The sequence below is a fragment of the Charadrius vociferus genome, unplaced genomic scaffold, assembly GCF_000708025.1.
Source record: "Charadrius vociferus isolate BGI_N301 unplaced genomic scaffold, ASM70802v2 scaffold662, whole genome shotgun sequence".
In the NCBI taxonomy this organism is placed as follows: Eukaryota; Metazoa; Chordata; class Aves; order Charadriiformes; family Charadriidae; genus Charadrius; species Charadrius vociferus.
In genome coordinates, this window is record NW_009647412.1 from 272,801 (window position 1) to 287,465 (window position 14,665).

The 14,665-nt window shown below is 39.6% G+C and overlaps 1 protein-coding gene across 1 annotated transcript in view; it reads left to right on the forward strand.

The window, feature by feature from the left end:
• Positions 1-14,665, forward strand: part of ANKFN1 (ankyrin-repeat and fibronectin type III domain containing 1) — a 166,055-nt gene that overhangs the window by 133,355 nt on the left and 18,035 nt on the right. Inside the window, 3 exon segments of the mRNA XM_009880236.1 lie at positions 8,739-8,836; positions 10,344-10,434; positions 14,276-14,383. Coding sequence (XP_009878538.1) covers positions 8,739-8,836; positions 10,344-10,434; positions 14,276-14,383 — 297 coding nt within the window.

The window sequence follows — 14,665 nt, forward strand, 5'->3', positions numbered from 1 at the left end:
AAGGAAAGAGAATACATTTCTTTGTAAGACATTTGAATTTATCCCGCTGAATAGGTGTGGTCTGATATTTTTTACAGTAGTTCATTTATGGCATTTTATTAGGTCTCCTGGGCACTTTATTTGCACATTACATTTTGGTAGCTAACAGGACTGTGCAATTTGACTTCTATTTTTATGTCTAGCGAGTGCAGAAATGTATAAATGTTATAACAAGCCTTTCTATTTCTTGCTCCTCTAATGTCTGTATTACGTGTTGGACTTAACATAAAATTTAAGAACTTCTATTTTTTAAGTTTGCTATGTATTTAAAAGCACCTTTGAACATGCATCACATATTAAGTGATGGTGTAATTAACTAATGTAGTTGATCAGAAACCAGTTACTCAGTTCAATCATTCCTTCCTCCTGCTTTGTGTTTTATAAGGATTTTGAACAGCAGCTCAAGATGAACGGCTATGAGAAAGCCCAGACATATAGGCTCTGGTTTTACCTGCCTTTGGTGTCTAAGAAAAAAGGTTCATATCATGATGTTGCTGAATTTTAGACATTGCTTTACCTTTTACATTTTCTTTGACTTACCAAAATTAATAAGTATTTTTAAAAATTATTTGTATGTGGCTAAGCGTTACAGCTTCCAGTTCATAGGTATGGCATAGAAGAGGTGATTTTTTTATGGCCAGTGGTAGGATTGGAACTCAGGACTTTTATCTCCTGCCTCGAAGAAGGTTCCTGATTTAGCAGACCTTTTGACTCATGGGTTTGGGAATGCTTCCTCACTGGAGACTTGAACAAAACCAGAATGTTTTCAAAGGGATTGTGGCAGTCTCCCAGCTCACCGCTTTGTCTGAAGTCTTCTCTGGTCCATCATGGACTTTTCTGGATCCTTTACAAGCATAAAGGGTCTAAAACATAGTCAGTTTTCCTCTCCAACTTCCTCTCCAACCAGAACATGACCCACAGAACTGATAAATGAATGTAAATTTGGAATCAGGCCTTTGGATCTGCTTCAGGGTCTTACCTCACATATCGCGCATAAATTGCAGGGTTTACTGTTTTCATGCATGAGTGCCCAATTAGTTCACGCATGACCACCCAATCAATTTATGCATGAGCGCCCAATCAGTTCATGCATGAGCATCCACTTAATTTACTAATGAACACCCAGCTGGTTCACACATAAGCGCCCTATTGCCTCATGTCTGAGCACCCAATGAGTTCGCGCATGAGCACCCTCTTAGCTCACGCCTAAGTACTGTGTTGGGCGTATGCGGCAAGTTTCAGTAGCCAGGGCCACAAGTGTGGAAGGAGGTCAGGAGATGCCGGGTACTGGTCACAACTGGCCCGGCTGCCTCCAAACAGGACGGAAAACCCCAATGCTGAGGGTAACCCCATGGTGGAGACAAGGGAAGTTGACAGTAGGAAAAGGGGAGGGTAGGTGTTTGGCTTAAGTTGAGCTTGGGAAAGGCAGTGGAAAGGTATTCACTTAAATGTTTGTTTAATTGCTTATGTTTTCTTTCTTCTTACTCTGAATGAGTGATTAGAAGTTTGTATTAATTGGCAATAAATTAAATTTAGGAAAAATTCTCCAAATCAAGACTGTTTTGCCTGCAACACCTGGCTGCAATGCTTGGGAGAGGTGAAAGCTCTTTAAGTTACTGTAGGGATTAGTTTATAAAGAAATAAAAGCCTTTCAATATAACTAACATCTATGCAGCTAAGTCCCTCTTTAAAAATATATTACAGGAGAACCAGAGGAAAAGCAGTGGAGTCCCGTTAAACAGATTACTTGAATTAGGGTTTGCGTATTTACTTTCTTTGTTAACAGTGCAGTGCAGTGTTCTGGTTTGTCTCATATGTTGTGATAGATTACCTTTTTGTTTGCATTTTCCCAGCTGCTCATTATTAATTAGATTTTAATGTATTATGTTTTGGGAAGAAGCTGAGCCTAACCCATATATGCTTCACACAAATGACTAGTCCCTATGTTCATAAGCTTCCCCACCGGCTTTGGCTACACGGATTACATGAGTAAAACATAACCACTGGGAGTGGAAATTTGCAGAATTGGAGCCAAACCTGTTATACCCCTCTAGGATGTGAAGCCTTTGCATAAGAACTCCATTTATTCTCCAATCCCTTTTCATGGTTGTAATGTATTTTTTCTGAGTCTTCTTTTCACAGCCAGAGTGTGATATGTTTGCCATTGCAGGGCTGAGACACAAATCTTGGCGGATACTATCATCCAGTGTGGCTTTTTAACCACTGTCCCTCATTGGAAGGCACTATGCACCCACATGGCACATTTTCTTAGTTATTTATACAATGTTAGTAAGAAAGGTCATTTTCACTAACAGAAAGGAAAGAAGTTCCTTCCTGTACTGGACCAGCTAACCTTATTACAAATGGATGAAGAATTGTTAGTACTCAGAAAACACTAATTAAATACTTGAAAGAAAACAGTCAATGATTTTTTTATGTTATCTTTGTGAGACTTTTATTACAATGCAATAAAAATAGTATCTTAAAAATCATTTATGTAACATAGATCGGCTATAAGACCAACTAGTGAAACCATGACCAAGCAAAGATGTGTCTTTGGCACCCAGCCTGCTGTGATAATGCTTCCCATAAACATTAAGACATAAAATAGAATATTCTAGCCTAGGTCAAAGGAACATCCAGAAACAGGGCCACAAGAAAGATTATTTGTCATCATTGGTTATTATTAGCAGGCGTAAAATGTAAAGGAGCCCACAGGTGTGTTAGGGAAGAAGCTTTACTCCAAATAAAGTATTTGATTATTAAAAAATTCTCTGAAACAAGTATCATGAAGCTTTGTAGCCATGAAATTTTCAAATGAAGGTGTACTCTCTATGAATAGTCTAGCAATGCTCTTCTTGGTACTGTCCTGACCGTTGTTCTGATCACAGGCCCTTAAACCAGCCCATAGCTCTTTGACACTAAAACACAGCGGAGCTTTATTTACTTCAGGTGGACACAGTGCTGTGTGTGTTTGCATCATTTTCATTCCTCTTCAGCCTTATTGATGTTTCTACTGACCCAGTACAAAGAGCCTTGAATAAGTTCACAGAAATAACTGAAATAATAGATAAGATCCAAAATAATGAACGCTAGTATTTAGAGCAATTAGAAGCTCAGGTTTTAATTTAAGTAGTACCTAGAAATACTAGTCCCGAGCCATGACTGCACTGTTTTAACTCCTGTGTTTGCATAGCAATATGCTTAAGTCACTTAGGCAGCATAGTAAATCCCAGTCAGAGTCTCTAAGTAAACAAATTCATAGTTTGCCTGTTCCTTTGTCAATGCTGTGGCTTGTATCATATTGTCCCTGTCTGTGCTCTTATCGAGCAGAATGCAACCAATTCCAGATGTTCAAGTCAGTGTGCGTTTATGGATGGATTATACCCTTCATGCAAACAACAGCAAAAACAAAACAAAAAAACCCAAGGGAACAAACACAAATTCCTCAGTGCCAAACATTTGTTTTTTCCTAATGGAAGCACTGTGCTGGGATCTCTGTCAATACTCCCTAGGGCTGGTAAGACTTGTAATTCTCCTGTCATTCTGCGGAGAATTTCCAAACACGAGAGATGCATGAACAAAGCCTGAACCCAAATCTGCAAAAATTGGGTTCCTTTCTTAATTCAGGCAGGAAAGAACAGTTCAAGGCAGCCAGGAGGAGCTGACCAAATACTGCAGACAATGTTCTCCATCTGAGCTGGTGATGCTGTCTACACCAACAAACCGATTCCTACTTTTCTCTAGTGTTCAATTCTCTTCATTTGTGTCATACTTCTAAATACTGGTTTAGGTACTTTCATCCTGATTTCATTCACATGAATGGCAGTGTTCAAAGATCTTTAAATGAAGCTGCTAAGACATTACGAGTGTAAATTATTAAAATTGTTTTGTAAAGATCAGCAGGCAGAAAAAAACGGTGTGTGGTGGTTTCCGGGGTTAGTGCGCTCTTTCAGTTTTACATTTCAAAGGAAGCTGTTGAACAATGCAATTATTTGTTTGGAAGCCCTTGGAAACACAAGCTAAGATCACAGCGTCCCTCAGCCTAGGCCCTGGACCTGGGGAGGAAGGGAGGAAAGACAGAATCCTTGCTGCTTAAGTGGGGGTTAAAAGCCATAGTGGCACAACGCTTTGCCCAAGGTCCCACAGCAAGTCAGTAGCAAATGCAAGAATAAAACTCAGAATCCCAGCTCAGTACGCTGTTCTGTAGACTCCATCAACTTAGCAACAGACCTCATGTTCCTCGGTCTAATTAATCTACTCAGCAATTCAGTGAGTAATTTAAGTGCAAGCAAAAACAAATGCCAAGAGAAGTGGCAAATTCTACTGTGGCTCAGGCTATTTACTTGACTCAGGAGAAGGTGCTTCCCTGAATGAATCTACAATAGGGTCAGGAGGTGTTTTGTGCCTTCACTTTTTCTTGTCTGTCTGTCAATCTCTCTAATAAGCTGTTTAAGGCGTGCTCCATATAACAGAAAGATAGCGAGTGGAAAAGAAACAGGTGAAAATAAACTTCTCCCTTTATTTTAAAGTATGAATTGAGTATTAAAAAAAAAAGAAAAACTTGGCCACAAGTAGGTTACATAACTTAAGCCAGTCTAAAATTATGTGCCAGCAATTTACATGAGTTTTATGTAACTGTTTATACTGCTGTTTATTTAAAAATTACTACTTATCTTGGCGACCGCAGCAACACATCGTGCATTTGCTAGCTCTGGAATACAGAGCACCTTCATTAAAACACATAGTGACCAATATATTAAACACACAAAAAAAACCTGCTCTGACATAACGTGAAGTGTCAGATGGAAAGCCGCAACAGCGAAGACATTCAGCGTTCACGACAAAGCAGGCCTTTGGGGTGTTCGGAACAGGACTGGAACATGCTCCATCCTTAATTCACCCAACAGCTTTCAGGTCCTTTACAGCACAGTTGGTACAGTCTACAAGACCAGCTCTTGTTCCTGGGCTCTTATAAAGGACCCTCTTCATCTTCAGGTTTTTATACTTGAGCATTTTTATATTCAACTTTTAAAGTGCTGAGGTTAGCCAGCCTTTTGTTCTTTCTTAAAGTCCCAAGTACTTTAGAGTTACACAAATGGTTGATATTTTTTGTTTACTACCAGAGCAGTCTGTCCCAGCGCTCTCCCTTAGAAAGTAAGCAAAGATTTAGCAAAATCTTCATGATGGGTTGCTCATGCAAAAAGTTACCTAATTTTAGATCCAGGTTAATCACAAGGGTAAGACTGTGGATGTGTACCTTTGTCTTGGTACCAGAAAGAGCTATGTATATCCCACGTAGCCAGAAGGTGTGAGCAACACTGGCCAAATAAATGTAGTACAGGCCAGAGGAGTTTGTCCCTTGCTGTGTTGGGGCCTGCTGAGCGAACAAGATGCTCTACCTCTCCTTGCATTCATCTTCCTACCTATAAAATAGGGACACTGGTATTCACAGCCTTCTAAAAGATCTAAAACCCAATGAATAAGTGTAATAGAGTATTATGTATTATTTTTAGACAACCATTTTAGACAACCATTATGGTAGAAAGCTGAAATCTGGCAATGTATAACAGGAGATATAAACTTAAGTGATAAATGACTTAAGCTGATTTGCATTTCTTTGAAACTATATCATGTCATCCTATTCTCACTTGAATCGGTAAAATCATGGGGAAAAAAAGTTTGTTGAAATCAAAAGTAGGCAAAAAATTCCAAATTTTTTTATGAGTTTCTTTATGACTGATATGAGTCAGAGGATGACATTCTGTCAAAAATAGCAATGCTTCAGTGTATCCTGTTGATATGTTTTCAGTAGTATTTTGAAACAAGGGGAAAAAGAGGGCACTATTCCAACGCAGCTGTTAAAAAAATATTTATTTTTCAGTTATGGAAATTTTTATTGAAACTGGGGGGCAGGGTTTTTTCCAAATGTGATGTTTTTAAATATACATATTTGAAAATTGAATTTTGAGTAACTCTGTATAGACCATCTTGTTAGGTAAATATCCTTCAAAAGAGGGGTTCTCAATCATAATGATAACCATAACCCGATCCACAAGCTAATATCATATTCCTATGTTTTCAATTTCATGGGTCTCAGCCACCGCAGGGTAAGCTAAAAAATAAGTGCAAAATGCTGGTGTTACTTGGCTGTATAATGGGCAGCAGAGCTGAGCCTCAGCCTAGCAGCCAGTGAAGACTCAGCTGGTTGAGGGGATCAGAGGGGTACACAGCGCTCCTGAGTACCTCGTGAAAGAACCAGCAGCCTCGCTCACTATCCCTAGCGAGTAGTTGTCCTTTAAGGGACTGGGAGATAACAGTGTCACCCAGTAAGTGGATGAGGGTGTTTGCCCTGCATATAGGGTTTCACTAACAACGTGAGTTGGGGCAACAGTTTGCCCTAGAACATCAGAGCAAAGCTGTGATTTATTTTTCCAAAACCCACTTCCTCACCTGCTCCTGAGACGCCTTTATAGGCAATGTCAGCCTTTGCTCCCCTCAGTAACTGCTTCTTTCCCTGAACTCAGTGGTCCTTGATTATTTCTGAGAACAAACTGCCATGCTGTTGCTAATCGTAATACTAGTATCAGGATGTTCCTGCTGTACGCATGCTCACAAAGGTGTAGGATTACAATCCTGTTTAGATTAAGGCAGTTAATTCCTCTTCAGGCAGTGTGTTAGGATGTCTAAATATTAGGAGCACTTTTCTAAATGCCAGAATACAAGTGGAAGGGTTGAGAAGGAGACCCACAGAATAGGGCTGCAATGTTATTTCTGTAAGCTACCCAAATTTAAAAATGCCTCTTGAACTACCAGTTTATGTTTGGGCACTCTCCAGTCCATAGAACAGCTAAAAATTTGGGAAGCTCAAAAGCAGCTTAAAGCTGCTTATTTCACCCCTGGCTTTTGTTTTGTGCTGCCTAAAGTGCAACCTTACCACTGCTCCTCATGCTGAGAAGCACAGAAAGTCGTGGCTGGGAATTCCAATGAAGACAGGATTTGTTGGCAGAATCTGGCCTGAGTTTCACTATCTTGCTTTACATGAATCTTTGAAAAGAGAAATGGTATCTGAAGTGACTGCAAGCCTGTTGATAACATGTTCAGCAGTTCAAACAGGATTTTTCCAATTTATCCTTCTGGAAAACAGACAACATGTCTAAATTTGCAGCATGTATGCAATGTCCTCAGTGATTTAATACAGTGGAGTTATAAACCCTGAAAAACATGGTTTACAATGGAAACTCTGACAGGCCATCAAGTTCAATGGCACATATAAGCATTCCTATAATTTAATTGTCAACAAAAACCTACAACGCGGTACCATAAAAGTCTCTACGTTTTCATACGAATGTACAGAGATTGCTTCCACTAAAGGTGGCAGTAATTCAGTATTTAAAACCCATGGAAAACTAGAAAAATATACACTGAAAAAGTTCTAAGACAACAGGCAAAACCAATATCCTTTTCACTGCAGCAAATACAAAAACATTGCAGAACATGCTGTGCATTCACAACCTGCAATCACAGAAAAGGAGCAATTAGGAGAGAAAGGAAAAATGAGTTGTGCTATTGATACTTGGCTATTTTAGAAAAATGTGTTGGCAGTTAAATGTTGTATATGCTGAGCAAAAAATTCTGTGAAGCTTTTTTCTTTTAACATTAAAATACCAGTATGACACAGCCAGAAGATGAAAATTCCACATGCTGGAATTACAATACCTATACCCTCTCATCTATTCTGAATTATTGACTCCAAAAATAATAAATATGCAAATGAAGTATCAGTTCCTTACTTGAATATATCCCTTTTTAAAAATTATCCTGTAGTTTTTCATCGTCTGTTTGATGCTATTTTACATGTATATTCATTTTTGGAAGTACTGAGGAAGAGTACTGACAGCAGGACTACTGATTTCATAACCCCTTAAGCAGAATATGAGTCACCTGTACAAGTTGATGGGAGCACTTTGGTGAAGGTACCCATTGTAATTTAGGCTGCAGGACAGGTTGGGAGGGATGTGTCCGCCCAGCACCACTTAATGCACTTCAAAAGTGGATACAACTTAATAGGTCCTTGTGGAGCTCTGTAGTTTCAGTGACCGCGGCAGAATCAGGCTTGGACAAGAGAGCCAGAACCCTCTGAAACCAATGAAGAGACTCTAGTGAGTGTCAGATCTAGTCCAAGGATCTCTATACATAGTCCATATCTCTATACAAATTATACAAGGTTAGGTGATGAGAGTTTTGTGGACCTACGGTGCCAAAAGGACTCTCTGCCCATGCCTACCTACGCAGATCCAATTGTCAAACTACTTTTTGTTGGTTTGAATATATAAACTGCCAAATGGCATTAGTGGGTCCAAATCCTCTACCTGCTCTTTTCAACTACTTCTCTTTCTTTAAAGGAATTTGTTTAAATGAGGACAAATGTTGACTGAATGTAGTTTGTGTTGAAGTATATTTTTAAGCATTCTTTCCTGAAAAGCTTTTGAGCAGTATTTTGCTTTCCTCTCTCATACACAGAGATATAATTTATTGTGTGAAGTTTTGCTAGACATTATTGTTAAGCATGACTTTTAGTATCCACATGGAATGGGAAACAGCCAAGAGAAAAGTTAACCTGTGAGTGATTCAAGTGCTTTGATTTCTTTGCTTGGACTGCTATCTGATTTGATTTTCTCCTGCTACTTGTTTCCTAGTGGAATGGAGCTCTTCAGAAGACTTTTCTCCTTTGGTTGGTGAAATAATTATGGACAATCTTCAGTCTTTGAGGTGCACCATCACAGGTCTCAGAACGGTAAGCGCCAAATGACTCATTTAGATCTTGATGCCCCCTGCCACCCCAGTGATACAAAGACACCGATAATTTGCATCCATGCCTGTTGGTAATAGAGTGCCTTTCTTCTAGCAACACGTTCCAGTCATTGAGCGTAATATGTCTGGTATCCATAATCCGAAAATCACAAAGGAATAGACAGACAGCATGAACTGTTTTATAAGTTGTCATGCTTAGGGGAGATCAGAAAAGACTGGAGTGAAAGCTGCTGTTTTCTGGATCACAGGATAATCTTAGTGCAGATCAAAGGCTCGTAAAAGATCTAGTCCTGACTCTGATGACCAATAGCTAAAATAACAGTTCTTTCTCTTCTACTTCATCCAGGGACACACATGTTTATGGCAATCATTTTCATGTTTGTTATTGTTTTTTGTATACATTTTTCACACTGATAAGAATTAGCTCAGGGATGGAGAAAATTGACAAACATTGGTATGGTTTGTTAAGCAGAATAATTTTGACCATGTGTTTAAAAGTCTTTTTCCTACAGGCTGTTCAGGACCTTTTCTGCAAGAAAATTTTAATTCACAAAAAACTTGATGAAAATAAAGCTTGCTCAAAATACAATTTCGACTGGAAACACCATCAGAGGGGCCCAGACCAGCATCCACTGCGCTGAAGCCTTTCTGTTGAATTCACTGCACACTGAATCAGGCCCATAGTAGGGGGGGAGACATGCACGTGACCCTTGGCCAGTGCCCCAAAACACAGGCTCTCAAAATGAGAGAATTAACTTAAAAGAGTAAGCAATGGGTACAATATAAAACCCTCTACATAGAATAGGAACAACATTGGTTATTTCCAGCCTTTTATCTGAAGAAATCTTTGATTTGAAGCACACTGTTTTCCAGGGAGCTGAGCCACAAAATGCATTTACTCTGTTTCTCATTTTCTAACAACAAACCAGAGTAACTGTTCTTAAATTAAAATCAAGCAAGCTTGCACAGTCACTTCCATAGACACAACACTTACTGTGCATTTGTCTATACTCCCCGAAGTATATAACATATTTAAATTAAAAGTTAGACTTTCAGAAGTATTCTCCGTTGGCCTCAATTTATGTATCAAAATCAGTGATAAAGGTCTGACTGATTTCAGTGGCAGCCAAATGAAGCTTCTTCCATTGCTGTGCTGGTAGAGAAACTCTGTTAAATACAACAGGAAAAAGGGGAATTCCTAATCCTGAAGTCTGACTGTAAGAGTTCCCAGGGTTTAGCCTTGGTAGAAGAGAATGTCAGTTAGAATTGGTGTGTTCTGTTAACCCTCAGCAGATCACCTGTCCTGAAATCTTTGTACTGTGTTTCAATATGTCATGGTGCAAGAGTTGATGCCACTGAAAGCTATTTAAGTTTTTCAAAGAAAACATCTTTTGGGGAGCCTGCTCTCCATTTTTTACAGCCAAGGTTTTGAATCAAGTGATGATTTTGAATCAAGTGATAATTTTGACTCCAGTTGTTTCCATTTGCAGGGCCAGAGGTATTATGTCCATGTTTCAGCATACAACATGAGAGGATGGGGACCTCCATGCAAATCTACTCCTGCATATGCTTCTCCTTCAAGTAGGTTGAGGTCGTCTACCCTCCTAGTTTGATTAGTGATGCTGCTTTGTCAGAATTTCCCCCTCTTCAAAGAACAGAAAAAGACAAATATTCTGGAGCTCATGATTTAATTGTCTTGTCATCTAGGAGTGAAATAAATAAATAAATAAAACTCAACTCCTCCCACCCCCCAAAAATAAGCAAAATAATCATATATGTGTACTTATTTGTCTAATCTTTTATTCTTCTCCAAGCTTTTGACAGTAAATTGTCATCTAGTTACTAAGACTTAAGAAAAATGAAACGTATTTTGATCTTCATTTCCTTTAATAGAGTCCTGCTATATTGAACCTCATTTGTCAATATATGAATGGATTAAAACCTGAATCTGAACTGCTAGAACCAAAACACTTACATGTATCATATGTAATTTTGTATTCTGCCTTGTAGCATTAGAGTTCCCATTCACTGAACCATTCCCATAGTATCCTGTATGTAAAATACTCTAGTGTAGACACGCACGTTAATAGGATCTAGCCCTTATGGGAACATTAAAATGTTCCAGACACATCCAAAAGCCTGTCTCCCTTTTCAAACCTATGAAAGGTTTTCTCAGACTCCATTAGGACTATGATTTTTCATCTGTAATTTTTAATCTATTATAATCACATTGTATTGTCAGTTGTTTTTCCAGAGTTAGTGTTCACTGGTGAACTGGCTCAGCATATTACAGTTTCCCTTGTATTGATTAATGCAGTAAAGTGGGACTCTTCATTTTATTGCATTAGCACTTGTTTTTATTAGGCTATAAGCTAATGTAATAATTAAATAAGCTTGCATGTTAACGTGAGAAAATACAGGACGATGTATGTACTCTCAGTAGTCATAATGGAGAGGGTTGGATAAATGAGGCTCTTGCAGTACCATTGTCCCATTTTGCTTCAATTTTGCTCTTGTTTACCCCAGAATAAAACTAGAACTAGGCTAAAGAAATATTCCATTTGAGAACAAAAAAGGTGCTACACTCGTGGTTCTCTCTTCTGTTCTTGGCTACGTGGGTAACTCACTACTATGGAGTTGTTTTGAGTAACTTAGTGACATGCAATTACCTTGACTATACCCAGGTATACTACACATGATTTGACCCCACAAACCAAAAATTTATATCAGCTGAGAAACAGACTCTTTTACAGTAGCCACTAGTTATTCAGCTAAATATCACCAAAGAATGGGACACTCCTGGCAAGACAGGTGGCATTTAAACCGTAGCTTTTGTATGATAGAAATTTTTGCTTTAGGCATATTGCATTGTCTTCCCTGTCTATTTCTTGTCCACTGTTACTAACCTTCTGAAATCTGACAATATGTGCCAGTTCCAAAGCTTTTGGATGTAAGGGAAATTTTCCTGCAGATCTCAGTGCATCAACACAAAAACTATGCAGAGAATTAAGTCCATTTCCCGTGTTTAGTGTATCAGGGATTCTGGGCTTTAGCGTAGCAGAAAGTCCTAGACTTGCTGGCATTAGAGCCATGTTGTCATGTGCAGCTACTCAGAACTCAGTGAAGTCCTGGCTTCTACCAGGGAGAGCAGTACCATCCATGGGAGTACTACTGAAGTGCCCGGGACAATCACTGTGGAGCTGTTTCTCCAAAAGGCAGCCAAGGTAACAAAAGGAGCTTTTTGGATTTCCCTGTAGGAGAGCAGGAGCATCACTTGATATATATGGGATTTTTTGTGAGTTTATGGGGAAGAGAAATGTTTCTTCATGGCTATATATGTATATTTTCTTTGTCGGTGAACACAGAAGCATTAGGCAGACTCAGCTCACTGTATATAGATAGCTGGCAAGAATATGGTATTTTCATTAAGTATCCTTAGTACCACATGCTTAAGCTCTACAGCAAGTGAGACCATCAGAGCCTAAATGTAAATTTTTTCATTAAGTAATACTAACATCAGAATTTTTGCTTGAGAGACAAGATACTATTTGCTGCTGCAGTTACTGAGGGCAGAGCTTCTTTATCCATGTGACTGCCTTCACCACTGGTTTTGAAAACTAGCAAATTTGTATTTGGCAAGGTGGCAGCAACCTGAAATTACACCAGTGCTGCATAACAAAATATGACCCTAAGCTAAAAATTAAATGTGAATATATTCATACTCTACAAAGTTGTCTGTAATGGCAGCCAGAAGAATATGCAAGGGGAAATGAAAGCTTCAGGGCTTAATCCTGATCCATTCCAATCCCAGAGCATCAAAGGTTAGTGACATCCTTGGAGATGCATCTGTGTAGCATGACAGTGAATGCTTGCCACTGTCCTCCGGTTTCCCCCACATACACAGTAGCAGCCTGGGAAGTGGTGGCCAGCATTGTTCAGCTGGTCTGTGAAATCATAGTAGACGGTAACAGTTCTAGGCTTATTCATTAGTATGTGAGAAGCTGGTCTGATTTCCATGTCATTTTTAAGGTAGTCAGCAATCTGGAGGCTCAGAAAGTTTGGAAACCACTCTGGGATAGAGAAATCATGAGGTTGTTCGAAACTCTACCCGTTTGACGACACCAAAGCACTTTGAGATCGGTGAGTTCCGGTTGGTTCCTCTTGGCTGCTCACAAGAGATCTAAGAACCGGCCTCCCCGCACAGAGCTATAAATGCAGCGGGCCCTTGATCTCCGCAAAAACATACAACATGCAGGATGGCCACTCTGCAGCTGTTACAACTGCTAGAGGCTATCAGGATAGCAAATGTCTTCTCTTTCCACCCTTTTATAGGGCCTACTCTAGCTGTTATACTAAATGGCAGCAAAAATATATTTATATCCTTGGCATAGTGAGCCCATTGGAAGGAATGCTTGACTCCAAACTTGCACTAGAAACTAGATCTGTATATTTAGTGAGTGAGCAAACTGTTTGTTGGTGGCTGTGAATACGCACATGGCCTCTATGCCAGCAAGATGGAAAGAAGTATGTCTCCCTTGCAGACAGATCTCTTAATACCTTGATCCACCATAACTTTGAGTCAGGAAACTGGTACAGTACTTTTTTCTCATTATAATGAAAATATGAAAGTAGTACAGTCTGGAATTAAAAAGCTCCTCTCTGATACACGCAGTTTCATTCTCCTATTTGTGACGAGATTGCCTGTTTTTTTTTTTAAAGCAAGACTGAGATTGTAGCTAGCAGCAAATGAGTGAAAACAAAGTCTTTAGTAGGTTGAAGGTATGTGGGACAGAAACCGCAGCTTCTTGCCTCACGAGTGCAGTGCTGAGCAGACCGTAGACTCTAGGGCAGCAATTGCCAGCATTTGTTCAGGCCTCTGCTGGGAGCAGATCTTCAGAAGTGATTTTACTCAGAGCACGTTTCTGAGGCTACAGAGCTAGCTCTGGGTGTAGGAAGCTGTTCATTCTCTGCTTTGCGATCGATTTCCTATATAACTGTAGGAGCGTCATTTAGCCTCCCGGTGTCTCACCAAATCGCAGAGGGAGCAGTAGGGTGATCTTAGTGAGGTGCTGGGAGTGTCGGTGCAGCACAGGCTGAGAGCAGCTCTGCCACTGCAGTAACAGAGGCCGTTTATGTACTGAAGAGAAATAGCCATTGTCTAGTCAGTCACTACAGGAGCTTCCAGGAGCTGATTGTAAGCTTTTTGATAGTAATCATTATGATTAATTACCTAGCGGGTACAAGGCAAAAGAAACTTACTGTACAAGTAACAACAGCAGACTTAAAAATAACCGACATTTTTTCCTGTGTGCCCAGATGTAAAACTCCTCTGAACCCAAGAAATATCAGAGGCAAGAAAATATTTTAAAACCTTTTCCTGCTCCTTTGTGTTTCATTTCTGTTTATTTCCTTTGTTCAATAGACTGGAAAGACTGCAGTGGAAGAGAACCTCGGCACAGGGGACACACTGAGGCCCTGGAACGTCTCCTTCAGCAGGTTCGAGCAGCTCATCAGCATTATAATTGCAGAGGTAAGTATAAATATCTATGTGGTAGGGCACCAGCTGAAGCCTCTGTGGCGCCTGTAATTTTAGCAGTTTTCTAACTAGGTCATACCTTCTCATTCATCAGGAAAAGAAAGATATTAATATTGGCGCATCTGGAATCACTTTAGTGCACTATCTTGCTCTTAACCCTTGAAATTAGTTGGATGAAAACATCAGAAAGCTAGAATGCACACAAGCACAGACGCACCCTTTCTCCCTCTGTACCCTACACACCAATTGATTTGTTTTTTCCTACAAATCAGTTTC